Raw genomic sequence first — 27,725 nt, forward strand, 5'->3', positions numbered from 1 at the left:
TCCAGGCCTCATCCGAGCAGTGACCTTAACCAGTGGCTGCTGTGATGTGCTGTAAGGCAGCTCTGTACTTGGGAACAATGTGTTAGCTGCTGCTTAGTGCCATTTACATCTTTTTGGCCTTGTGCATCCAAAAAATTTGTTAGATGAGGCAGCTAGGTAAACATATGTCAAAACAACCTCAGAAGCTGGCACTATTATTTTTGGTATTAAAAAATATCTACATTTTCTCTGTACCTTTCTTGAAGACAGTTTTTGTGTGTGTGTGTGTAAAAACACTTGATTTTTATTCCGTACTTTATTACTGAAATATGTTGTCCTACCCATCCCACCCCACAATAAAAATCTCACCCAGGCCCCCCATTTCTTTCCGTCATCCCCTCTTCCACCACACCATCCCAGAACAAGTGCTCCAGGATTCCCTTCCCACTGGCCATTTTGGAATGTGTCCATTGGGCAGCAATGTGGAAACCACCAGGGCCTTTGTGGAGAAAATGGAGGGGGTTGACGGAGTCCCAGGAGGGGCTTATTTGAGGGCCTTGGCCACTTGCTCATAGGCGAGCTCAATTTCCTCATCATCTGGACAGGTGGAGGCGAATTCTTCCCGCACGTAGGCATTGCTCAAGTACCGATGCACTCCCCGGAAGGCCTCAGGGATGGTGAATCCCCCGTATTTCTTACATACCACCTGTACTATGTGTAGCTTTGGCAGCAGGTTGCAATCAGCCAGGGTGAGCTCATTGCCATCCAGAAACTTCCTCTGAGAGATGCCCTCATCTTCAGCACTGGTTTCATCCACTTCTTCTGGGAGGGGGGATGTTAAGTAATTGTCTAAAACCTTCAGGGCTTTCAGGAGTCCCTTCTCCAGATTATCATTGAGTGCTGGGTTTGAATTCTTGATGTAGGCAGAAAATTTGGCAAATATGTCCAGCCCAGCTATGTTGGACTCAGGGTTCAGAGCTGCCAGCTTGGGGTACCTGGGAGGGCATAGCACTGCCTCCAGAAATTCCTCAATCTTGTTGGTGTCTGTGTGCACTTCAGTGCCATACAGCAGGAATGGGAGCTGCCCTCCTGGGCACAGCTTCTGCACTGTCTTGGTCTGCCTCTTGGTGTCAACTGTGGTAACGTTGAAGGTGACTCCCTTGAGCCACAGGACCATGAACAGTCTCTGGGAGAAGGGGCAGTTCCCAATCTTGGCCCTATCACTGCCAGCCTTCACGAGCAATTCGACCGGCGGTTGTTCTTCAGCCATGGTTGCGTCGGGGCTCTTGAAGACAGTTTTATGTCCTATGCTAATATGGAGGAATGGTGCCTCTCAGACTTTAACGGGCACCCGAATCACCAAGGAGGAATGGTGAGATGTAGATTCTGCATCTTTAACAACCCTGTAGGTGATGTGAATGCTGCTGATCCCTGGGCTGCGCTGAGTAGCAAGATGGTGGGAGGTGGCATACGGAAGCCCCAGCTTATGATGGTTTGACTTGTGCAACTGTCAACTTTACGATGGTGCAAAAGCATTCCGTAGAAATATACTTTGAATTTTGATCCTTTCCCAGGCTAGCCATGTGCCGTATGATACCCCTTGGAGATGCTAGGCTAAGTCATCTCATATGAAGCCTATTTTGTAAGAAAGTGTTGACTATCTCATGTAACTTACTGAATACTGTACAAAAGTGTTCTGAGTGCATTTGAGGTAGGAAAGGTTAAGCTGTGATGTTTAGCAGGTTAGATGTACTTTCTTTTTTTTCTGAGACAGGGTCTTGCTCCCATCACCCTGTCTGGAGTGCAGTGGTCCAATTGCAGTTCACTGAAGCCTTGGCCTCCTGGACCCTGGTGATTCTCCCACTTCAGCCTCCCAAGTAGTTGGGACTACAGGTGTGCGCCACCATGCCCAGTTAATTTTTTGTATTTTTAGTAGAGACAGGGTTTTGTCATGTTGCCCAGGCTGGTCTCAAGCAATCCACCCACCTCGGCCTCCCAGAGTGCTGGGATTATAGGTGTGAGCCACCATGCCCACCCCACCCCACCCTTAAAAAAAAAAAAGAGATAGTCTTGCTCTGTTGCCCAGATTGGAGTGCAGTGGCATGATCCTAGCTCACTGCAGCCTTGAACTCCTGGGATCAAGTGATCTTCCCGCCTTAGCCTCCTGAGTCACTGGGACGACAGGGTGTATTGACGTTGTATAGATGATGTCCTGTCTGAAGTCAGGAAGTGTCTGTGTGAGGAAGCACAGTCCTCGCGAGGCGGGCCTTTGTGGTTTCACCAGTCTTACGTTTGCAGACTTTCTGGACTATTTAGAAGTCTGAATGGCCCTTTATGGGGTGGGGGCTCTGATAGCACCCCTTCCCGTCCTGGCCTGGGTCCCTTCCACTTGGTTATGTGCAGGTGGCAAGAGGATCTTTCCCCTTCACTTGCCATTTTGCTTCTTTTCCAGCTTCGCATCTCAGCTCCACCTTGCAGCTGCATGACTGGAAGCTGCTTTTTATTGATGCTGGTGTTGGTGATGTGATTCTAGAGTTACACTCTTAAAGTTTACTCCCTGCTCTGGCTGGCCCTCAGCACTATGCTTACCAAACTGTGCCAACAGACCCAGGGAGGTGACATCAGGCACCTCCATCCCCAACCAAAAAAATCCCCCTTGATTTGAAAGATGTCGTTCACTGCTGAACAGATACCACAATGAATAGGTAACAAAACCACCTGGCTCAAATGCACTTCGTTCTACAGCCTCCGCCCACCCCACTTGCAGCGGGGCAGGGAGGTTCAGGTTCTCAGGAGCCCCGGGAGGCAGCCAGGGATGGGGAGGGCAAGGGGCCGGCCGTTCTGCAGGGAGCGGAAATGTCTGAGCGAGAGATAAAGAACTCAGCAGCCAGAGCATTCAGAGTTTTATTTGCTGTTGGGGAATGAAGGGAACAGGAAGGAATGACAAGGAGGGGGAAGGAAGCTCCTGGCTCCCGTCAGGAAGGCAGGGCATGTGGTACAGGGGTTTGTGTGAAGAGGCCGCCTCAAGCAGAGCCTGCGACAACAGAAACCCTGGCAGGGAAATCTACGATCAGAACAACAACAGAAAGCCAAGGAAAACAAAACGCATTTGCATTTGGTATGGATTTCCTGTTTAAGAGAGGTTTTATTAAGGGGGAAAAAAGGAAAAGTGGTGACTTCTAAGTGTCACTGGGCTAGCCCAGGCTCGGACCCCTGGGGTGGGCACAGTAGGGACTGGGCCACACTCTGTTGCCCATTTCCTCAGGAGGCAGCTGCAGCAACCTCTTTGCTTGTCTGCTTCCTGTCTCTTACCTAACTGCTCACTAGAGGAGTCCCGGGCCCCCAGGCTGGCTCTGGGGAAACTGAGTCAGACAGAACTGGCTAGTGTTATCCCAAGGAGTGTGGCTGGGTAGAGCTTCCCCACAGATATCTGAGTGGGGGAGGACTGGAGAGGCCTCAGGGCAGTCCTGAGAGGGGGCAGGGCTTACCAGGGGCTGAAGGGGCCCTCCCTGGTGGAGGACAAAGGGCAACACCTCGGAGTCGGTCTGCTGTATGGCCTTCTCGCTGCACAGGCTCAGGCTTCCTCCCTGCTGAAGCCCAAGGCTGTGACGTGTCTAGAATGTTCTGTGTCACAGGGGCGCCTCTGGCAGTGACTTCCGTCTCTCACACTCTTCATCTTCCTTTGCCTCCAAAATGCTCATGTTATGGACGTGCAAAAGGTGATCTCCCGATAAAATGCCTTCAATCTCAGCCCCAGCTCCTCCCACATAAATTAAAACCAGCAAAGCTGCCCATTCCACAAATCCGCAGGCCAGGATTGAGTTTAAAATGAAAATGCATCTTTAGAAATGGACTGCTGACTTCATGGGCTCACCTCATAGATGCTAAAAACCAAACGAATCGCCCCAAATCCAAGTAAATTAGCCTGATTTTATGACATAGGAAAGGACTCAGGCTTCTCACCATGTCTGGGCTGGTGGCCTATGTCATCTGCCGGATGTCCCCCTGCCCCCACCCCATCCCCGGAGCTTGGCAGGAAACTCAGGGCAGATGGGCAGTGGGGAGCTCTCTGGGCCATTCCAGGTACCAGAGGTCCTGCTTCTCAGAAAGGCTCTCCTCCTGCAGGCACTGGCCAGATGCTGGGTGGCTCATCAGAATGCAAGGTGACAGACCCCCCTGTGAGGAAGGCCAAGGACATTTTGTAGTTTGGGCAATGGATGCACCTTGAATATTTTCTCGATTTGCTTTATAAACAGCAAGTGCCCCTACGTATCAGCTGATCGTTTACAATCAGCTCAAGAGACCACATTCATCATATCCTCTCCCCCTCTCCCTCCTCCCTCTCCCGCCACCCCCCACCCCCCGCTAAAATCACTGTCTTACAACGGATTCCGGCCAAGGAAATTTGTTAGCAAAATATTTAGGACTAAACTCAGTGAAATCTAAGATTCTGAAGGAGCCAAGTATTCTGTTTTGGCCCTCACCAGCTGCTGCTTGAATTTCTCCATCCTGCAGGACTGTCAAGAATCTGACAGTTCTGCTAACAAAAACTGCAGACACTAGGTTCCATCACCCTCTCTCTGGGCTGGTGTGTGAAGCTCTGAATCTGTGACCTCACTGGAATCAGCGTGTGCAAGGGAATCAGCAATGGAGGGCAAAGGTGACTGGTGAGACACACGTCTACACAAACGCATACAGGTATACAAAAAGCAACAGGAGTTTAATTCTCTTTGTACATGGCCACAGGCTCTCTTCAGTCAGGGGACTTCAGCTGGTACCTCTCTCTTGCAGCTACGAAGCGACAGTGTGGTGACAAGCCTCATACAGACTGTCCCGGTAAGCCAGGACAAGTCACCATTAAGATCCTGCACAAACAGCCCTGGGCACGTGGGAATGGTGAGAGCCACCGCCTCCTTAGCTCAACCACAGCTCCAAACGCAGTCTATCCCAGCTGGCAAACGCCTCAAACACCAATCATGCGTCGTGCTCCTATTCTGGGTTTTTATAAAACACTTTTATATAGAGATATAGATAGCACAGTAAATGTGCTTATGAAGCACTCTAACATAGAGGACAGGAAAACACACTGTGGGGCGCTGCCCCAGCCGTCTCCACAGTGGAGAAAGTGCGAGGGTTAAATACACGTGGCGGGGTGGCAGACGGCAGGAAGTTACAGAGCGCCACGCTCCATGCCCTTCCACGTGACTGACTCATCCCACACTGAGAACTCATCTTCTTTATCCCCTTGGTGGGTAGGAGCAGTAACAGAAACAAAGTCATTTTCTAAGGGTGGACGATGTCAAACTATGGTACCAAGAGAGCGATTCTTATCCAGAAATCATCTAGAAATAATTGCCGAAGTTCAGCCTGGCCCATGGCCCCAGGCTGAGGGCTGCTCTGTAAAGCGTGGGACAGGCTCTGGGGGTCTCGGGCTGATGCAGTATCTCTCAGACACCTGCACATTCACACACCCGCATGCCCCCGGGGAAAGTGCACTTCCAATGGCTGACACAAAAACAGACGGGCACACTCTTCGACACAACGAGGGTATCTTTTAGTTTTCTCCCAGCTTCTGCAGACTCTCTTCCCCCGTTTGCTTAAGCCCTTCACACTCCAAGTTGGAACAGATCTGGAGAAGGCCCTGGACCATGCCTGCAAAGTCTGTGAATGCTGGGGAGAAAGACGGGCTGTGGCAGCTAGGGTTCTCGCTAGTGGATAGCAGGCAGAGCCTCTCTGTTCTCAGCACGTGCCTCCTCTTCCCTCTTGGCTACACCCAAGACTCTCTGGAAAGTTTCTAGTACTGCTTCTCCCCAAACCATGTAGAGAGGAAGAAAAGTCTGGTATTTTGAGTTCTGTTTTTTTTTTTCATTTCCAGTAGCAAGTGTTGCTCCAGTGAGCAGAGAAGAAATGGTCCTTGGCTTTCATTGGGGCTGCTGCTAGGAGCTCTGGACCAGGCGTCTGTAGTGAGGCATGACTTCGTGCTCCGGCAAGTGGAGGGCAAACTCCAAGGCCACCAACACTGGGAATTCAAAGGCAATCAGTTCTCGCCTGTTCAGCCGGAACTTCTCTTCCAGTTTCTGCAACAAAAAGAAAGAAAATCAAAGGCATGTTCGTTTGAAATTAAAATTCTAGCCTTTCCACAACTGCAGCTTCTCTATCCAGCAGCCAGTGAGTGCTTAGGAGAAATCCTCTTTGGGTAAAGCTCTGTGGAGGAAGAAAGGGAGGCCTGGGCTGTGCTTCTTGCCTTTGGTCCTGGTTGTGAAGGAATCGCACCTTTTCTGGGGGCCGCCTGGAACCACACATACATCTTCTGATGCCATTTAATCCTCTCAGTAATATGACATGGTTGATGCTCTGTACCTCTATTTTACAGATGAGAAAATAAGCTCCAAGAAGTCAGAGAAGTTAGCCAGGGTCACATGGGCAGCAAATTGCAGCATTGAGACTCCACGCCAACTGGGACTCAAAACTCTACCTGCGACAACTAAATGATTCAGGTTTAAAGGGAAGACTAAAAAGAAAGCGAACCAGCGGTGGCTCACGCTGTAATCCCAGCACTTGGGGAGACCAAGGTGGGTGGATCCCTTGAGGTCAGGAGTTCCAGACCAGCCTGGGCAATATGGTGAAACCCCATCTCTACTAAAAATACAAAAATTAGCTAGGCGTGGTTGTGGGCGCCTGTAATCCCAGCTCCTTGGGAGGCTGAGGCAGGAGACTCAATTGAACCTGGGAGGTGGAGGTTGCTATGAGCCAAGAGAGTGCCACTAAACTCTAGCCTGTGAAATAAAGCGAGATGATGTCTCAAAAATAAATAAATAAGTAAGTAAATAAAATAAAATTATGCAAACCACCTACAACAATAAAAACCACGTGGTAAGTTCAGAAGGGCGTGCACAGATTCTACGTAGTTCAGTCCTTTCATCTTACGCACAAGGGTCTAAGTCCTCGGGAAGTCCCCCACTTTCACAGTGCCACACAGCTGGTGTGTATCTTCAACAGGGCTGAGCCTGGTGGCATCTTGCATATCCACCCAACTGGAGGGGCTGTTGGCGCTGGAAAAGGAGAACCACCAAGGTGGGGATGGGCAGGAAGGGCTTCATGTTTGCTCAGGCATATTCTGCCTTGGCGCAAACCCAGCTTTTATCTTCATAAAACAAATCCCACCCACAGAGCAGATGTTGACCGCTTTCAGATTATAACTGGGATGAGATCTTGAGTTAGGTTTCTTGCTACTGTAAGTGGCTGGTCAAACCCTTACTGTTACATTCTGCATCAATAGTATCAGCTTTTGCTGTGTGGTATACTGCTCAACTATGATTAAATGTGCACATGATTTATAATTTTATAAGTGTTTGTTACATCTAAAGATTCATTAGTTCTTGGTCGGGTATGGTGGCTCATGCCTATAATCCCAGCACTTTGGGAGGTTGAGGTGAAAGGGTATCTTAAGGCTAGCAGTTTGAGCTTAGCTTGGGCAACACAGTGAAACCTGGTCTCTACAAAAATAAAAAAGTTAGCCAGACACAGGGGTGCATGCCTGTAGTTCCAGCTACTTAGGAGGCAGAGGAGGGAGGACTACTTGAGCCTGGGGGGTAGAGGCTGCAGTGAGCTATGATCGTGCCACTGAACTCCAGCCTGGGTGACAGAGTTAGACCTTTTCTTAAAAAAAAAAATTATTAGTTCAGCAGCTATCTATATACACCTATTGATTCTCAGCTCAGAGTTGGTGTCCAATGGTCATTTCTAGGTTCATGTATTTACTGTATAAGCTAGATGATTTTGTACCATTTCTTAAAATCTGTTAAGCACTGATCTAAAGACTATTCTTTTTAATTGGGGAGTACCTACCTTAGTGCCCTTTCTGCTTTTTTGCCTTTGCCACTGAAGATGGCTAGACAGTGAGGCATATGGGGCATTGAATTAACCGTATCTTTTATCCTCTGTATTCTGATGCTTTGCTATCTGGGGCCTGGCTGACTGTAGAGGGTCTGCCCTTCCCAGGGTTAGCCAAATTCTCCAGTGATCCCTTTTGCTTTTCAGATGCAAACCAACCAATCCAGAGGCCACATTCCTACCATTTCCTCCATGGGCCTCACACTCAGGCCACTATCCACCTGCTCTTATCACCCCAGAGCCAGGCACCAGACAACTAGGGACAGCCCCTAGGCCCCAGAGTTCACCAAAACTATTCAAACTAGCCAATCCCAAACCCACAAACCCTGCCTTATCCATTCCTTTCTGTGAAAACCACCATCAAGGCTCCCTCTGCCTCCTGACCCATTCCAGGGCTTCCAGACACAGCCCCCACAGCACAGCATGCCTCTTGTTATGGGCTGACTGCTGTGTCCCCCCAAATTCATATGTAGATGCCCCAATCCTCCATGTGATGGTACTAGGTGGTGGGGGCTTTGGGAGTGATTGGATCTAGATGAGGTCCTGGGCATGGGGTGAAGGGATTCGGAACCTCAGAAGAAGAAACCAGAGGGCTTGCTTTTTGTCTCTCTCTCTCTCTGCAATTAAGCATCAGCAAGAAGATGCCTGTGAGCAAGGAGAGGAAACTCACCAGGACCGAAGCAACTGGTCCCTTGATCTTGGACTTCCTAGCCTCCAAAACTATGAGAAATAAATTTGTCATTTCAGCCACCCAGCCTATGATATTTTGTTATGGCAGCACCAGCCAAGTTACTCCTTCTCTTGTGAACTGTAACAAACTATCTTCTCAATCTGTCTTCTGATCACCTGGCTTTACTGTATGTCAAATTTTCTATTAATATATTGAATTCTAAAACAGGCATTCATGTAGCCTCCAAAGAGATCCATGTTTCCTTGCTTTGGGAGGGCTCTCCTTTAAAAGAAAAGAGATACCACCCTGTCAAACTCAATGCCTTTCCCCAAAGAGGAGGCAGCCTAGGAAGGAGGAAGCCAAGGTCTTACTGAACCAACCTGTTTGACAGTAGAAGCTCTGTGGGTCACACTGCCTGTGTGGGAATCTCTTGCAGGTACAGTGACTGCTACGGCTGTGGGAATGACTGCATGTTGCACAGTGTCTGAGAACGGATTTTAAGGGCCAGACCCAGTGGCCAGTGCTGAGGATCTTTGGTCTTGTCAAAGTAGATCATCACTATGTTCTAAGATAGCCTGACTATTCACACTATGGGAAAGGCTTCATAGCCTTCACTTTTTTTTTTTTTTAGACAGAGTCTTGCTCTTGTTGCTCAGGCTGGAGTGCAATGGTGTGATCTTGGCTCACTGCAACCTCCACCTCCCAGGTTTAAATGATTCTCCTGCCTCAGCCTCCTGAGTAAGTGGGATTACAGGCACGCACCACCATGCCCAGCTAATTTTTTGTAATTTTAGAGACGGGGCCTCACTATGTTGGCCAGGCTGGTATCGAACTCCTGACCTCAGGCGATCCACCCACCTCGGCCTCCCAAAGTGCTGGGATTACAGGCGTGAGCCACTGCGCCAGGCCCACAGCCTTCACTTCAATTGCTCACTAAGGCTCAGAATCCTTCCAGTCAGGGTCACTGACCGAAACCTTCTGAGGGAAGAATCCCAGACTGGAGCATGCGCTCTTCCAGCCTCCAGGATGAAGGCCACTTACGTCAATTAAATGCTTGACTTCTTGTTTTTTGAGGTCACTTCCAATTTTGGCTGCTAACAGCACACATGCTCCAGCACACAGCTTCCGGTTCTGTTTGTTGAGCTTTCCCTTGAGGGCGAGCTTTTCAAAGTAGACGAAGGCCATGGCCACCGTGGGCTCCTCGAGGCCACAGTCCTCCTGCGCAAGCTTCCGCATCTCTCGTTTCAGGCTGGGGAAAGACAGCAGGAGGGAACAGTCTCATGAAAACTTAAGTATCAGCAGACCCCAAAGAAACAGGCTACTCCATCTTGAAAGCTTTTTCTCTTTCTCACTCCCAGAGGGTGACCTGGACTGGGATTAAGTCCCTGGGAGTGTGAAGGCTGCATTATGCATGGGAGCAGACTTCCAGAGCTGGGCTTTACACTCTTCTCTGTTGGTCAGGTTGTACAGAACACGTTTATTTTTATTTACTTATTTATTTTTGAGATGGAGTTTTGCTCTTGTTGTCCAGGTTGGAGTGCAATGGCGTGATCTCAGCTCACTGCAACCTCCACCTCCTGGGTTCAACTGATTCTCTTGCCTCAGCCTCCTGAGTAGCTGGGGTTACAGGCATGAGCCACCATGCCCGGCTAATTTTTGTATGTTTAGTAGAGATGGGGTTTCACCATGTTGGCCAGGCTGGTCTCAAACCCCTGACCTCAGGTGATCCACCCACGTCAGCCTCCCAAAGTGCTGAGATTACAGGCATGAGCCTCCATGCCCGGCCCCATGTTTACTTTTAGTCTTGCTCCAGACCCAGCAGTTATATGCTGCCACCATCACTACTTCCAGGCTGACAACACTGGTGCAGCAGACCAGGTGGGGAGAGTGACAGGCCAGGGCTCTAACGACCACCACATGGGACACACAGGAACCCACTGACCACAAGGGGATGTCCAAGAGTCTCTCTAGAAACCTAGAGTAGAGCTGTCCAGTGTTAAAGAGGCACAATATCTTGGAGAGCCGATTACAGACATAAATTAGGTACTTGGTCTAAACTCTGCCAAATACCTGCTATGTTCATTAGCCAGAGCAGAAAAACAGGCTAAGAGCATAATAATCCATGTCCTTAGAGAGGCTCCCTGGCAAATGGGACAGATGTGAATATTTCATTATTCTCAATTTTAAAAAATTCTTTCGCTTGGAACATGCCAGAGTCAAATCAGGATTAGGATACACACTCATGTAAATGTTGGCACATATTCCAACACCATGTTGATGTGCAGTGTAGCTTCCATTACTACACACACACATACACGCATGCACACACACACACGCCCCTAGGCTTTCACCAGCATGAGCATGGCATACAGACACCACAACACAAGCCCAGTAGGGCCAGTTGTCTTGACTATGTAGCCGGGAGATGTAGGTCACCACAAAGTCAATTGTAGCAGAGCGGCAGGGGAGATGCTTCCTGACTCTGCTCTGCCTGCTTTGGTGATGGCTTAAAGATAGGATTTGGCTGTCACCTCTGGACGCATGACTGTGGGTAGACTTATCTCATCCCCTATAGTGCCAACTATTTCCCTTCAGCTTTGCCTACACTTCAGAAAGCACAGACCTGAATGCTGCCCATTGTCTCTGAGTTTTCCATAACATAAATCTGATTAACAATGAGCTACAGAGAACATGACATAATTCTTTCACCGAAGGAACCTCCCCTCATCCGCATCAACCAGGAGTCAAGAGCTGTGCCTCGTGTCCTGCTGTCCTCGTCTCTCCTACCATACCACGGCACCAGAGAGCCAGCATCCAAGAGTCTCCTTTTGCTAAATGTGACAGTGACTCTATCACTGGAACCACGGCAAGGACCACTGGACAGATGACGAGCTTACTGTGTGTGGGAAGGGGTTTGGAGGGAAAGGGCGAGGGCAAGTTGAGCTTCCATACCTCCTAATTTTGCTGAGTGTCAGCTTAATGTGAGGAAACTTCTCCTTGAAGGTCTCGTTCATGTCCTTTTTGAGATCAGAGGGCTTCACATAGTCAATCACTGTTGTCTGTAACAGACAGGAGAACACGGGTCACTTCTTAAAATAACGGTCATATGTAATCATTATGCGCTACTACAACCAGCTTACCACTCCCAAAGCCATGGGCAATGGGAAAACTTAGACTGGAGCTGCAACAAGGGCTCGGCGGAATCTGGGAGCCTGAAGGGGGCCGTGGCTTTCTGGAGGTGAGCGGAAAACAGGTCACGACTATTAGGAGGAGGTGACACTTAGGAATGCCGGCCTGGAGACCATCAGAAGTCAGGGCCTCTGCCAGTTCCCATATGTCGGCCTGTTCACATGGTACAGGGTTTAAGCGCATGGGGCTTGGAGGGGCACAGACCTGGGTTCAATCCATACTTGACCATTCACCAGTCCAGCAGCTTTGGGAGACTTAATCACCCCAAATCTCAACTCCCATGTCTGTAAACAAAAAACGGTAGCAGTGCCTACTTCACACAGCTTTCTGAGAACTATAGAAGTGCCCTGTATGATGCCTGGCATATAGCAAGTGCTCAATAAATGTTAGCTACTGTTCTTTTAAATTAGTTTTTTAAATGGTAGTAAAACATACATCACATACAATTTACCGTCTTAACTGTTCAGTGACATTAAGAACATTCACATTATTGTGCAGCCCTCACCATCATCCATCCACAGAATCTTTCCACCACCATCCATCCACGGGATCTTTCCACCACCATCCATCCACGGGATCTTTCCACCACCATCCATCCACGGGATCTTTCCACCACCATCCATCCACGGGATCTTTTCATCTTCCCAATGAAACTCTCTGCCCATCAAACGCCAACTCCTCATCCACTCCTTCTAGCTTCTGGCAACCACCACTCTACTTTTTGTCTCTATAAATTTGCCTTATGTACGTTGAATCGTCTATTTGTCCTTTTGTCATAGGCTTATTTTATTTAGCATGGAATCTTTTTTTTTTCTTTTTTTTGAGATGGAGTCTTGCTCTGTGGCCCAGTCTGGAGTAAGGTGGTACAATCTTGGCTTGCTGCAACTTGCTCCACCTCCTGGGTTCAAGCAATTCTCCTGCCTCAGCCTCCTGAGTAGCTGGGATTACAGACATCCACCATCATGCCCGGCTAATTTTTATATTTTTAGTAGAGACGGGGTTTCACCATGTTGGCCAGGGTGGTCTCGAACTCTTGACCTGCCCGCCTAAGCCTCCCAAAGTTCTCAGATTACAGGTGTGAGCCACCGTGCCCGGCCTAGCATGGAGTCTTCAAGGTTAAATTTCACTGTAGCACGTGTCAGAATTTCCTTTAAGGTTGGACACCATTCCACCGAATGTATATAATGGTAGCTAGCAACAGTCTTTGGAAATCTGTGTTTCCTCCTCCCCTCCCTATTTCTAGATTTGATAAATCCTAAGGTTGCGGCCGGGTGTGGTGGCTCACACCTGTAATCCTAGCACTTTGGGAGGCTGAGGTGGGCAAATCACGAGGTCAGGAGATCAAGACCATCCTGGCCAACATGGTGAAACCCCATCTCTACTAAAACTACAAAAATCAGTCAGGCATGGTGGTGTGTGTCTATAGTCCCAGCTACTAAGGAGGCTGAGGCAGGAGAATCGCTTGAACCTGGGAGGCAGAGGTTGCAGTGAGCTGAGATGGCACCACTGCACTCCAGCCTGGCAACAGAGTGAGAGACTGTCTCAAAAAAAAAAAAAAAAATTCAAAGGCTCCTCGGATTCCTTTCCGAACACCCTGGTCTTCCTTGCTCCTCTGTGCCCTGCACTGCGAACTCTGAATTAAACAGTTTTTTTCTGGGTTTCCCAGTTTGTCTCATCCCTCCTCCAGAGTATGTTTGCCAAGGCTGGGTCTCTTTTAGCTGACTACATGCCATAATCTTTTTTTTTTTTTTGAGACGGAGTCTTGTTCTGTTGCCGAGGCTGGAATGCAGTGGTGCAATCTCAGCTCACTGAAACCTCCACCTCCAAGATTCAAGTGATTCTCCTGCCTTAGCCTCCTGAGCAGCTGGGACTACAGACATGTACCACCACTCCCAGCTAATTTTTTTTTTTTTTTTTAATGTAGCTGACCAGCCTACCAGGTCTTTTATGCAGTTCAACATACGCAGTGACACCAAGGTAAGACCAATGAAGTTCCAGTTTGGGTGCCTCCATCTCCCTCCCCTGGATCCTGATCCAGTGACTGTCAAAGCCAGAAAGAACTGGGCTAGGGTGCTTGATCATGGGGAAGGCTGTTGTGGTTCGCCCGGCAGATGGGAAAGGGGGAAGGTTTCACTTCTTCACAATTTGAATGACATCCTCGTCCTCCCACGTATGGTCTTTACCCACTTTCTGAGGATTGTGTTTCACAGAGAGACCCCAGGCCAGAGCATATTTAAATTATTTGATAAGATTTTTGTGAATCTTCATGCAGAAATCCTCCACTGTGGTCCTGGAATAAGAAGCACCATTGGGATGTGTAATCTGGTAACTGGCCTTTGGGTGTGGTGTAAATTCTCACTAGTTTCAGATAGTCCCAGATCTTTTCCAATAAGTCATCAAAATTCCAACGGTGATGGGCAGAGATGGGTACACAGTGAGGCACCTTATAGATGATATCTAATTCGTCAATGGAGATTTGGTCAATCTTATTTAGCACATAGATACAGGGGATATAAACTCTGTTTCCTTCACCACATCAATGAGGTCATCAGCTGTAGAGTCACATTGGCATTATGAACCTTGTATTCGGCCAGAATGCTTTTCACAGTTTCAGCATCCAGCTCACTCTGGGGGCAGGTGGCTGTGAGGTTAATGCCTCCCTTGTCCTTCTTCTTAAAGCCAATGTTGACGGGTTTGCTGTTCGAGCGAATGCCAAAGCCTTCCAGTTCATTTTCAATTATCTTCTTATGTCCCAAGGGTTTCAGGACACCCAAAACAATCAGGATGAAGTTACAGGTTCAGGCCACTGCAATGACTTGATGACCTGTACCCTTCCCATCCTTGGCACCTTCAATGATACCTGGGAGATCCAGGAGCTGGATCTTGGCACCTTTGTATCTGACGACACCAGGCACGGTGGTCAGAGTAGCGAATTCATAGGCGGCTACCTCAGAATACACCCCTGCCAGGTTACTAAGCAGTGTTGACTTTCCCACAGATGGAAAACCAACAAATCCAATTCGAGCATCACCTGTCTTGGCCACATCAAAACCTTCTCCTGGACCTCCACCACCACCACCCTTTGGAGTAATGAGTTCTCGATGAAGCTTAGCAAGACGAGCCTTAAGCAGCCCTAGGTGGTGTGCTGTGGCCTTGTTGAGTCTGAGCCATCTCAGCTTCTATCTCCGCGATCTTAGCTAAGGTGCTGCTCATCCTGGCGAGTCCCCTGTGGCCTCCACACTGACTGTCTCTCTTCATACACCTGCGGGCAAACTGCCACCAGCACCAGGCACTACTCTAATTTTTGTATTTTTAGTAGAGACAGAGTTTCACCATGTTAGCCAGGCTGGTCTCAAACTTCTGACCTCAGGTTATCCACCCACCTCCGCCTCCCAAAGTGCTGGGATTACAGGCGTGAGTCACTGCGCCCCGCATACATGCCGTAATCTTAATCAGCCAAAGCCCAGAAAAGAAGAAACAACAGATTTTGATGTGAAGGTCGATTCCCTGGATGACTCACACCTGCAAAGCCCGTCAAAGGCTTCCTTAACAGCTCTAACAGAAGTTGGTGGCTTTCTCTGAACACCTCCATTTATAGGACACAGGATTTTACTGCGGACGTGTGGAATGCCTTTGGTGTCAGTTAGTAGCAAGGAGCAGGCAAGCAGCCAGCACATCCCAATTCAAAGTGATCTTTATAGTCCTGTCTTTGCTTCTCTGGTGAGTAACGGCAAAGCACAGCAATATTAACTCCAACAATCCCACCAGATTTGTTCAGAGTTTTCCAGCATTTGGCTGGAAGAGGACTTGGTGCATGCAATGCCACGTCTTCTTTCTCTGATACATACTCTTTCTGGCCCAATCAGGAAGGTCTCCTGACCTGGTCCAGATGTGCCCATTCTGATCCCAGCTAACTACGTGCTCTGCAACGAGCAGGGAAGGGGCAGCCTAGCTGTACGATGCCACAGTATTTGGACACATGCATGGTGTTTGGACATTGTTCTCAAAGTCAAGGTCAAGCAGAGTGGGCCCCTGTGGCAGCCCTCCAAGGCAGGATTGTTTCCCTTCTACTTTTAAGAACGGCTCTATTTCATCTCCAACAAATATATCCTCTGGGTTGAAGGGGATGTAAGATTTCATTTTGGAAACCGGCAGTAGAATGGGGGACCATATCTAACAGGCTCACCTCAAGCTTGGAGGGCCCAGCAGCCGACCCTGCTGTTTCCTAAGTAACCAGCACCTTCCTCCTGCTTCTTAACCCCTCACCCCCCATCCAGGAACGCTGAACTCTCAGAGACAGGCCCCTCCTACTCATCCTCTACAGAGGAAAGTTAGGAGGTTTGCCATGGTGTGAGCAGGCTCAGGCACCTGCCTTTGTTGGGGGCCTGGAGCCCTGTGAGCGCCGCCAAGGATATCCTGCTGCTTATCGATCATGTGGATTTTTAGGCTGGGTTCTGTTGAAGACCAGTGGGAGAGGACTGGATCCCCCTCGCAGCAACCACAGCAGCTCTGCTTTGCTCTGCCTTATTTGTAGATACATGCGACCCTTCCCTTGAAAGAGAGCTCTCACTGCTTAAAAGGATGTATGCAAATGTGTCCCACCTCTGTTTGCAACAGAGGCTCAGAAAAGTGAAAAGGCTCACCCCAGACCTGAGCGAACCACAGGCAGGCCCAGTGCGGGCATCCCGGTCTCCAAGAGCAGCTGCTTCCGGCTGGCACCCCAGGCACTGCCTTCCTGTTTTTCTTTCCTTGATGGTACTGAATAAGCAGCACAGAGCGGCTCCCTACCCAAGGGCTCTAACCAGGATGTCCGAGAAGACAGCTGGCAGTGGTAAGAGCTGGGGCAGGGTGAGGGGGCAGGTCAGGTCAAGTCTGCCTTCAGCAAGTCAGGCTACAGGGAGAAAGTCACTCAACCTCCCTGAGCCTCACCCTCATCTTCTCCAAAACGAGATGAGAAAACCTGATGGGGCTGCTCCGCAGGTTTATCTTGAAGATCAAAAAGAACAAAATGTATGTAAAAGACGCTGGCAAATTTCATCAGGAACACAAAGCGGGAGATGGCAACAAGTCTGGGCTCTGCTTCATGACGAGTTTTCCAGCTGATTTCCACGTGCCAAAGCCACGGGACTTACTAATCAGATTCTCCTAGTCTGGCTATTGCCTACTCCTGGTTTGGCTTGGGATGCCTCTTCTGCAGGCTCCTCCTCCTAAACCCACGGGGCTGAGGCTGCTCTCCCCGGGACTCCACTCCATTCCACTCTATGATCTGAACATCCAGCCTTCTCCTGGGATGCCCTGCTGTGCTACAGAGGCTGGAAAGCTAATGGTTACACTTCCCTGACTCCTTTGCAGCTAGGATTCCAAAAACAGTTCTGGCTCCTCCTATTGGATGCTCTGGTATGTGAAGGCAGGGCTGGAGCGAGGGCTCTGCTTCTGCTGCTTCTGCTGCCGAGAGGCTCAAGGCAGGAATCCTCAAGTCCTGTCACTAAGCTTCTGTGTCCTCATTTAACAGGTGTAGACCACGGCAGGGTAGCATGGATCAGGAGCCAGCAGCCAGTGCCAGTTCCCCAAGTCCAAAGCCAGAGTCCTGGTGCCAGGCAGCAGCACCCTCCTGGGTGGCAGAGTTCTAAAGTGTGGCTTGGGGATCATTCTCGTCAATCATTCTAGTAAGGTGTTTATTAGATACATTTCTTCTTTTTTTAATTTTTTTTTTGAGATGGAGTTTTGCTCTTATTGCCCAGGTTGGAATGCAATGGCGCAATCTCAGCTCGCTGCAACCTCCACCTCCTGGGTTCAAGTGATTCTCCTACCTCAGCCTCCCAAGTAGCTGGGATTACAGGCATTCACCACCACACCCAGCTAATTTTGTATTTTTAGTAGAGACTGGTTTTCACCATGTTGGCCAGGCTGGTCTCGAACTCCTGACCTCAGGTGATCCACTTGCCTCAGCCTCCCAAAGTGCTGGGATTACAGACATGAGCCACGGGGCCCCGCCTTTTTTTTTGTTTTAAGAGACAGGGTTTTCTTACATTGCCAGGTGGGACTCTAAATCCTGGGCTCAAGTGATCCTCCTGCCTCTGCCTCCTGAGTGGCTGGGGCTGCAGGCCTGTGCCCCTGCACTGGCTCCTCTTCCTTCTTAAACTCGATAGAGTGGATGCTGCACTTCGGAACTGAACTGCACCTGGTGTGCACGTGCTTTACTTTGTATTTACCACTGCTGAAACTGAACCCGGCTCAGGGAAGCGGGGATGGAGGAAGAGCTTCTGATCCCGATGAAGTCACTGACGATATCACGTCACTGGAGCTCTGAGTCCTGCCCCCATCCCTGAGCCACACTTTCTGACCTGTCCCTGCTTTAGGGGGCCCACAAGAGCCAACAGCTCAGCTCAGCCTGTGGCTCTGCAGGGGCAAAGGCAGCAGGGAACGCCAGGCCCACCCTGGCCTGGGCCTTGCAGGAGAGGCTCTGTCTTTTTACAAGTAGCCTTGTCCTAGCTCTTGGGGTCTGAAGCTGGGGACTCTGTTTCCTGATAGACAGGCAGAGAAAAATCCAAGTTAGGGCTGGGGTGTTGGGGGAGGGCCCATGAGTGGATCCTGCGAGACCCTTGGCCCAGTGAGCCCAGTGCTTGGCTCTGCATAAGTGGGGCATATGTGGCAGCCGCCAGGAGGACATCTCCAGTCATCTCCTAGGTAACAGACTTCTGCATCCTGGGTGTGCTAGCTGCAGGTACAAGTGGGACTCTGCACCCCCCGCCCATGTGTCCTTCTGTGTGGCATTCCCAGCTGCAAGGCTGTATCCTCACAACTGGCCCTCCCACTAAGTAGAAGGCCTGGGGTCAACCTGACCTGTCCATCTAGCTGACATTCAGCTGTCTGCTCTTGAGTTTTTTTTTTTTTTTTTTTTTTAATTAGATAAAATACACATTGGTGTGGAGTCTCTGCAAGCCTCCACCTTCCTGTCAAGGCCCAAGGAGAGCCTTTGCTTGGACCAGAACTCCCCAGCCGTATCCTTGAGGAGGTGGCAGCAGCTGCGTTTCACTGAACTGGCAGCCTCTCTGCACCATCCCCTGTTTTCTATTATCCAAGTGGCCAGCACACCTGGTCCCCCTGGCCTCAAGAGGGTATGGCAGAGGGAAGCATTCCAGAGAATGGGCTCCACTGGGGAAGGCCCAGCATGGACAAAGATCAGCTGGGACCAGCATCTCATGGGGTAGCCGCTTTGGGAAATTCAAGGGCATCTGGAGAAAGAGGCCATGAACTTGGACCAGGGCAGACTTCTGCTGCCTGTGCCAAAGCGGGTGCCCAATGACACAGTCACTCTAGTCTGTTTGCTTAAGTCTATTCCGGGGAGGAAGGTTAGTTTTGGGGGGAGTGAAATACCTCCAATACCCAAGATGGTACAGGATGGTAAATCGTGCTCGTTAGTCTGAGCACCAGAGGCTGGCAGAGAATGGGAACATGACTGCATGCTGTAACAAAGTACCCCAGTACAGGAGGTCGAGAGAAGAAATGCATTGTCTCCCAGTCCGGGGACCCAGGAGTCTGCAATTAAGGTGCTGGCAGGGCCCTCCTCCCTCTGCAGCTCTGGATGGAATCCTTTTGCTGCTTCTTCCTGGCTTTTGGCAGCCCCAGGTGTTCCTCAGCAGGAGGCATCACTCCAGCCTCTGCCTCCATTCCCACATGGGAATCCTGGAGAACAGTGTGGGGCTCAGAGAAGACAGGTGGCGCTGGAAGGAGCTGTCCGGATCATTTCCTTGTATACCTCCTTCCTTTCATAGGCATGGCATGGAGCCAGGGCTTGCAGAGGCTGCGTACCTGCCCCAGGTCTTGCAGCTAGCTCCTGGGGTACAGACAGCAGTAGGAATGCCTGTGGGTCAGGGGAGAACAGTAGCGGAGTGTACGGCAAGCCCACATCTGCTTAGAACTGCTTGTAAGAATTCCTGGGGAGATTTGGAAGACAGGAGAGTAGGAAATGAAGGAGGCTGGAGCTTTATCAGGCCCTGGAGTGCAAGTACCTTTTCTGTTGTTTCTGTTGGAATCAGACCAGCCACCTTCGTCTTCTCTCTGTAACTGTGTCCTTTGTTAAGAACAGTCATATTAGGGCCCATCCTATTCCAGTATGACCTTCTTTTAACCAATTTCCCTCTGCGGTCACCCTGTTTCCAAATTGGGTCACATTCTGAGGTACTGGGATTAGGACTTTGTATCTTTTTGGGGGAACACAGCTCCACCCATAGCAGTAGCTTGTTCTTAATGGTGCTACTGTGCAGCTTTGCTGGGTTCTGGACCTAGAGCTGACCACACCTGTGAGGCCCACAGCCCCCACGTTGGCCCCAGCTCTGTCCCACACAGCAGGCTTTGGCCTGAGGGAGGGTGGTATGAATTTCTTCTTCTGTCCTGGCCTCCTACTGGCTGTGCTCTCTTCAGCCTTGCTTCTGTCCCTGTTTCTCTGAGCTGTGGCTCAGTGGGGAAGAACACAGGCTCAGGAGCCAGAGCCCTGGGTTCAAACCCCAGCTCTGCCACATGGTGCCGGTGGCTCTGTGCCTCCATGTGCTCCTCTGGCTTCTCCAGCACCACTTGATGTTGACAGCGGCAGGCACCTGATTTGCGGGGCTGTTCTGTGTTCTACTCCTGCGCAGCTGCATGGGATATACAACTGCCACAGGAGACCAGGCAACCCCCACGGTGGCATCAGCTGCTAGATCCTGGTTTGGAAAAGGCCCTGCATGTCTGCTGCATCTGGAGCCCACTGTCTGTACTAGCTCCACACTGTCCAGACTCTGGAAACTGAATGGATCACCCTGAGCCCAGGGCCACCCCCTCCAGGCACATTCCAGAGGGGATGACAGTCCTCAGAGTTGCCTCAGCTGCAGGTCCCTCTGAGTTCTGGACCCTGAGCAACACTCTGGCGTACAGGAGGTCATGATTCCCTGGCACATCCCGTCTTGAGGGAGCCTGATGGTGGCACCTTAGATGCTGGGCCTCCCAACCATGGCATCCTCTCTTCAGCACTGGGGGTGAGCTGGGGAGACAGTACTAGAAGACTGAGACGCAGAGGCGGGAGTACCACAGCCCCCCAGCCACTCTTTCTTTCCAATGTGGGACTGAAGAAACGAAAAGTGAGGCTGATGCTTTATTCAGGTTTGAACTGTATGAATTATCAAAACTTGCAAGCTGGGCATTGTGGCTCTCACCTGTAATCCCAGTACTTTAGGAGGCTGAGACAGGTGAATCACTTGGGATCAGGAGTGTGAGACCAATCTGGCCAACATGGTAAAACCCCGACTCTATTAAATATACAAAAATTAGCTGGGCATGGTGGTGCATGCCTATAGTCTCAGCTACTCGGGAGGCTGAGGCAGGAGAATCGCTTGAACCTGGGAGATGAAGTGAGCCGAGATGGTGCCACTGCCCTCCAGCCTGGGTGACAGAGTGAGACTCTGTCCCAAAAATACAAAAAAAACCAACTTGCAATGCCTGAGTTTTGCCAGCACATGCTACTGTAAATCAAAGTGCTAATTAAACAAGCTGCAACTCCTTCTTGGCCTGGGGCAGTCGGAGTGGCCACTGTTTTCAATGCCACCCAATTCCAGGCTATGGGATTCACCAGATGAAGGGCTCCTCGTGGCCCGCAGCCTGGGCCCACAGTAGGGCCAGGCGGTGTGATGGATGGGTGTTACAACCCTGCAGCAGGCAGTTGTGTTTCTGCAAGGGTGGTCATTCCATTCATGGAGTGAGATGTCACTTGAATGCACTGTCAAGCACTTGAATGCCTGGCTGCAGGGAAACTGTGTGTGCACAGCTGCGTACAGGGAAAGGGAAAGGTCAGGTGGAAGGGACTGTCCACAACACCGATGTCCAGAGACACAGTTCACAAAGGGGCCCGCCTGCCGCGCCCTGCCCTGCTGGAGACAGGGAGTGAGTCAAAAGTCGTAGACTGGGAGTGAACAAATTCCTTCCGAGATAACAGGAAGAGAGAGGACCACAACTTCGTTATCTGCATGAAGAGTCTTCCATATCTACTGCAGAAACACTGATACATCTTTTGCTTTTTTTTTTTGAGACAGGATGGGTGACTCTGTCATCCAGGATGGAGCACAGTGGCACTCACTGCAACTTCTGCCTCCCAGGTTCAAGCGATTCTCATGCCTCAGCCTCCCAAGTAGCTGGGACTACAGGTGCACGCCACCACAACTGCCTAATTTTTTGGTAGAGATAGGGTTTCGTCATGTTGGCTAGGCTGGTCTCGAACTCCTGACCTCAAGTGATCCACCTGCCTCAGCCTCCCAAAGTGTTGGGATGACAGGCGTGAAGCACCATGCCCGGCCAATCCTTTGCTTTGTATAAAAACAAAGCGTCATGAGAAGAGAAGGGGCCTCCCTGGGACTGAACTTGGGCCCCATCCTGGCCCACGGTAACAATGCTGTGAAGTGAGGGGTTCTCGGGTGGGTTGGGGTATAACGGGAGAGGATGGGGGGTACACACGGCTCACCAACAATCCTGGAGAACAGTGTGGGGCTCAGAGAAGACAGGTGGCTGGTCTGATTCCAACAGAAACAACAGAAAAGGTACTTGCACTCCAGGGCCTGATAAAGCTCCAGCCTCCTTCATTTCCTACTCTCCTGTCTTCCAAATCTCCCCAGGAATTCTTACAAGCAGTTCTAAGCAGATGTGGGCTTGCCGTACACTCCGCTACTGTTCTCCCCTGACCCACAGGCATTCCTACTGCTGTCTGTACCCCAGGAGCTAGCTGCAAGACCTGGGGCAGGTACGCAGCCTCTGCAAGCCCTGGCTCCATGCCATGCCTATGAAAGGAAGGAGGTATACAAGGAAATGATCCGGACAGCTCCTTCCAGCGCCAACAGCCACAGTGAAACCAGGCTCACTCTTCTGCTTTGGCCACACTTGTATATAGGCGTACGGGCTCAGCTGGGCACTGGAAAGCAGATGTTCCGTGCTTGTTAAGGTAATTAAGCAGCACAGTGGCCCTCGACTAAATCTAACCACCAACAGATGGGCATTTCAGCTGTTCTAGGCATTTAATCCTTTCCCTAAGAGGACAGTAAATCACAAGGAAACGATGGAAATAAGTGGGTAGCCTACGCAGCCTGGGGCTGCATTTGCTGCTATTTCTACCCATCGAATTCAAAATACCGAATCCTGGATCGACGCTCCCTCCCACTGAACTGAAAGGGTTTGCACACGGAGAGGAACACAGGAGGAAAAGCTGCCTCTGCTTCAGGTTTACATGGCCATGGGGATTCTCTGGGTGGCTCAGAGCATGTTCAGTGTCAGGAATTTCAGAACTCCTGCAGTAGTGTCTCCATGCACTTGAGATGACACCAGGTGACTGGCCCTGAGTTCACCCACACCCAGAGAGTATTTGCATGCACCTCTAAACACAAGCTGCTGAAACACCGGCGGCAGAGCATGAGCCAAACTGTGTGTGGAATGTCATGTTCAAAATCATGAAGTGATTGTCACAGATCCGGGAATACATAGAGCAGATGCTGCAATATTTTGGGTAAAATATCAAACTCATATTTCGTTTTGTAGTAGTTTTTCTTTTCTTTTCTTTTTTTTTTTTGAGACTGAGTCTTGCTCTTGTCACTCAGGCTGGAGTGCAGTGGCGCAATCTCAGCTCACTGCAACCTCCACCTCCCAATTTCAAGTGATTCTCCTGCCTTAGCCTCCTAACTGGGACTACAGGTGCCTGCCATCACACCTGGCTAATTTTTGTATTTTTTAGTAGAAACGAGGTTTCGTCATGTTGACCAGGCTGGTCTCAAACTCCTGACCTCAGGTAATCTGCCCGCCTCAGCTTCCCAAAGTGCTGGGACTACAGGCGTGAGCCACTGCTGCCTTGTATTAGTTTTTACAAGAAAAAAATAAATTGTAAAGGAGGCTTTAAAGTGAATTGTATGGTGCTGGAATTCTAATAGTGCTGTTAACAACAACAAAGACAAAAACCAAAACCCACACCCAAAACAACCCTCCCTTTGTATTAGTTTTAGTTTTTTTTTTGAGACAGTGTCTGGCCCTTATAACCAGGCTGGAGTACAGTGGCACAATCTAGGCATGATAAGGTATTTCAGGCACTTGCTGTGAACACTTACACCTCAGGCTGGCTGGACGCTCCTCAGCTACTGCCCAGGCCTGTGCCCCTGACCAAGCCCTTCAAGCCCCAGGAAGTGCCTCAACAGGGAAGTGCCACGCGCCTGTGCTTCTAATGTGATGTGACATTTTCTTAAAGAGGGCCTCTCCCCACAACTAAATAAGTATCAGTCACCTTGAAACCTGAGGCCTTGGCAAGGGTCTTACAAGGGAGGGGAACTCACGCTGCTTTAGCTTCCCAACAAATCCACCCTGCAGACAGGTAAGAAGTGCGTAAACCATCCAGGTAACTTTTATGAAATATGTATATATAAATATATAATTACATATTATATAAACTATAATACATAAATATAAATATATAAAATTATATTATGATTTATATATTTATAAATATATATTTACAATATATGTATCTCTATCACGGGGTGGGCAGAGTCTAATCCCCTACTTCATGGAAGGCTGAGTTAGTCTTTCTTTTATTGAGTCAATTACTTTCCACTGCTCAGCATTTCATGCTGTACTGAAAAATTAAGTTCTAAGAGATAATCCCTCAACACCGGGGAGACATGAGGGTAGAGGGAGGGCTTTCTCTACAAGTACTTAGATTATAATATTCAGTAAATAAAAACCAGGCACTTTATCATGGAGATCAATCCGAGGGGTTTCTCTTGAGATTTATATGCTTATGTGTATCATAAACGATGTTTGTCTGTTTCTTTTTGATGTGAACGTGGTGCAAGAGGAATTTCTTAGAGAAGAATCCAGAAATCCATTCAGGTAACTGAATTTTGTTTGCATTATCTCAGCTCTCCCATTTTCTCACTCCTTTTAATTGCTTTCCACACCTATAAAGAGGGGGAAAAAAACACAAAAACCCACTACTGACCTGGCCTGCCAGGTTCTAACGATAAATAGCCACTCTCTAGTGAAGCTTTAATTATGTGCCAAGCGGTGCAGAGAGCTAGGAGCATCCGCCCTCCCTCTGAGACACACCATCGCCGGCAAGAGTCTGCAGGCAGCCAAGCAGCTCAACATGCTCTCCTGTTCTGTGGTCACCTTCTAGAAACTTGAAGACAAAACCACTGTTTTGCACACCTGTCCCAGTAATTTTGTTTGTTTGTTTTTGAGACAGAGTTTTGCTCTTGTCACCCAGACTGAAGTGCAGTGGCATGATCTCAGTTTACTACAATTTCTGCCTCCCGGTTCAGGCAATTCTCCTGCCTCAACCTCCTGAGTAGCCGGGATTACAGGCACCCACCACCATGTCTGGCTAATTTTTTTGTATTTTTAGTAAAGATGGAGTTTCACCATGTTGGCCAGGCTGGTCTTGAACTCCCGACCTCAGGTGATCCACCCGCCTCGGCCTCCCAAAGTGCTGGGATTACAGGCATGAGCCACAACACCTGGCCCGGAACTGTTTTTCTTAAGTTCAAAATCTCACCCATGCCCTTACACAGCAGATAATAGTGAGAATGACTTGCATGGATCAAAGTTTAAAAATACAGATATGGGTACAAGGCTAATTTGAAAAGGGTGTCATTTGCACTCTGTTGACAGGCTTCACCTCTGGAAGCTTTGCACTCTAAGACATGTCCTGACTGTGGTGACGAGGGGCCTTTTTATATTACACTTAGGACATACGCACAAGGATAAACATTCAGCTACATCATGGCTGGTTAATATCACCCACACTAGGACTCAGAAATCCTGCTCCTAGGTATTTACCCAAAGAGAAATGAAAAAGTATTTCCACAGGAAGACGCGCACAAGAACACTGATGGCAGCTGCGTGAACAAACGTCTATCAACAGGAGAAGGGAGAAACAAACTGTGCTACATCTTATACCTACCGCTCAGCAATTTTTGTTTGTTGGTTTGTTTTTGAGACAGAGTTTTGCTTGTCACCTAGGCTGGGGTGAATAGTGCGATCTCAGCTCACTACAACCTCTACCTCCTGGTTCAAATGATTATCCCGCCTCAGCTGGGATTACAGGCGCCTGCCACCATGCTCAGCTAATTTTTGTATTTTCAGTAGAGATGGGGTTTCACCATGTTAGCCAGGCTGGTCTCAAACTCCTGGCCTGAAATGATCCACCCACCTCGGCCTCCCAAAGTGTTGGAATTACAAGCATGAGCCACCGCACCTGGCCCACTCAGCAATTAAAATATATATATATATATATACTGATACACATAACATGGGGAAATCTCACGTTAAGCTGTAGGAAAGAAGATGGACCCCGAAAAAGTATATGCCGTAATCCTATTTACATGAAGTTTCAGAATAGGTAAAACTAATCTATGGTGACAACTGAGAACAGCGATTGCCTTGGCAGGAAGGAGATGGGAAGAGTGGGATGGGGAGGAGAACTTTCTGTAGGGACAGAAATGCTCTATGCTCTATATCTGGATCAGAGAGAGGGGTGGTTACAAAAATTCATAGAAATGCACTTCAAAGAAACAAGTGCATCTGATTGTCTGTAAATTGCTCCTTTTAGCGGCTGCAGCAGGATTTGATGGCTGAAAGGATTAGCTCATCAATTTGAGAGCTGCTTGATTCAGCAGAGGCTACGTGAGCATCTCAGAGCCTGATTTCCACAGGAACAGGACATCCCAAAACACTGGAGGACAGTCCTAGGATTTCAGGTGGGCGCCTCCGCTGGGCTGGCTGCACTGGACTGCCCTGGGGGCCCGAGGAAGATGGGACAGGCAGCAGGACTCCAGGGCCTTGGGGGCTGATATTAAGGGAGGTGAGCAGCTCCACATAGACAACTGGCCTGTGACCCGCAAGCCTGCTTCTTCCTCAATCACCGAGCAGAGGTGTTGTAGGAAGCTCTGGAGAAACCTCACAGGTGGGTGGGTGGTGCCAGGCTTCCTAGGCCTGACATCCACTGTGGGGGCAGGGGGGTGCCCTGCCACCCAGGAGGGAATCTGCCATCTGTCTGGGCAGAGATCCCCACACCAGCCTAGTGGCCAAATGTGCCCAGGCCCTCAAAGAGGGTATTTTACAACCTGGCTCAAAGGAGCCACGGGCTTTGGAGCCAGGGCCTATTTCAGCGCCAGCTCCCTGTGCCTGGGGCCGAGTCACAGGGCAGGGAGGGTTTGTCAGCATCATCATTGGTGGGCTCTGCCTGCTGCCTGTGTGTGTGTAGAGGGAAGGGCAATGACTTTACACTTAGAAATAGTCATTTTATGCAAAACCAACCCCCTTCATATTTTGGGGTCTTTCCACTGGGCTATCCCTAGCAAAGCCTAGTGGGGCCACCTCCTCACCCCTCAGTGCTTGCTTTATTGCCACTCCTCGGGGAAGTCTTCCTTGAGGCCTATCCCCTAGGGCCCACCTCCAACCCCTCCATCATTTCCTGTCTTTTTTTTTTTTTTTTTTTTTTTTTGAGACAGGGTCTCACTTTGGTGCCTAGGCTGGAGTGCAGTGGCTCAATCTCAGCTCACTGCAGCCTCCACCTCCTGGGTTCAAATGATTGTCCCACTTCAGCCTCCCCAGTAGCTGGGACTACAGGTGCACACCACCACACCCAGCTAAATTTTGTATTTTCAGTAGAGATGAGGTTTCACCATGTTGGCCAGGCTGGTCTTGAACTCCTGACCTCAGTTGATTTGGCCTCCTAAAGTGCTGGCATTATATGCGTTAGCCACCGCACCTGGCCTCCTGCTGCTCTTCCAAGATGATTCCTTCCTCATGACTATAGTGATCTGTCTCCCTGCCTACTGTTTACTCTCTGATTTCCCCACTCTCTCCAAGGTGAAGGAGAACAGGGTTTATGGCTGGTTAGTTCTCCACTGGGTAAGGAAGCCTGGCTCATAATAAGGCCTCAATCAATATTTGTTGACAGGCGAATTCTATACCTGTTCCCCAACACACA

At 49.5% G+C, this 27,725-nt stretch overlaps 1 protein-coding gene and 2 pseudogenes across 2 annotated transcripts in view; all 3 read right to left on the minus strand.

The window, feature by feature from the left end:
* Positions 1-268: 268 nt before the first annotated feature.
* LOC116561424 lies at positions 269-1,264 on the minus strand (annotated as a pseudogene). Its single transcript, XR_004273421.1, has one exon. The product of XR_004273421.1 is annotated as a chloride intracellular channel protein 1 pseudogene (transcript).
* Positions 1,265-2,872: 1,608 nt separating this feature from the next.
* CABLES1 (Cdk5 and Abl enzyme substrate 1) overlaps positions 2,873-27,725 on the minus strand; it is a 74,879-nt gene continuing 50,026 nt past the window's right edge. Inside the window, exons 8-10 of the mRNA XM_032293208.1 lie at positions 11,495-11,601; positions 9,584-9,791; positions 2,873-6,056 (exon numbers count right to left, since the gene is read on the minus strand). Coding sequence (XP_032149099.1) covers positions 5,916-6,056; positions 9,584-9,791; positions 11,495-11,601 — 456 coding nt within the window. The 3' untranslated portion in view covers positions 2,873-5,915. The remainder of the gene's footprint in view (positions 6,057-9,583; positions 9,792-11,494; positions 11,602-27,725) is intronic.
* Positions 13,588-15,063, minus strand: LOC116561425 (annotated as a pseudogene).

The sequence above is a fragment of the Sapajus apella genome, unplaced genomic scaffold (assembly GCF_009761245.1).
Source record: "Sapajus apella isolate SASKATOON/1434 unplaced genomic scaffold, GSC_monkey_1.0 scaffold29, whole genome shotgun sequence".
In the NCBI taxonomy this organism is placed as follows: Eukaryota; Metazoa; Chordata; class Mammalia; order Primates; family Cebidae; genus Sapajus; species Sapajus apella.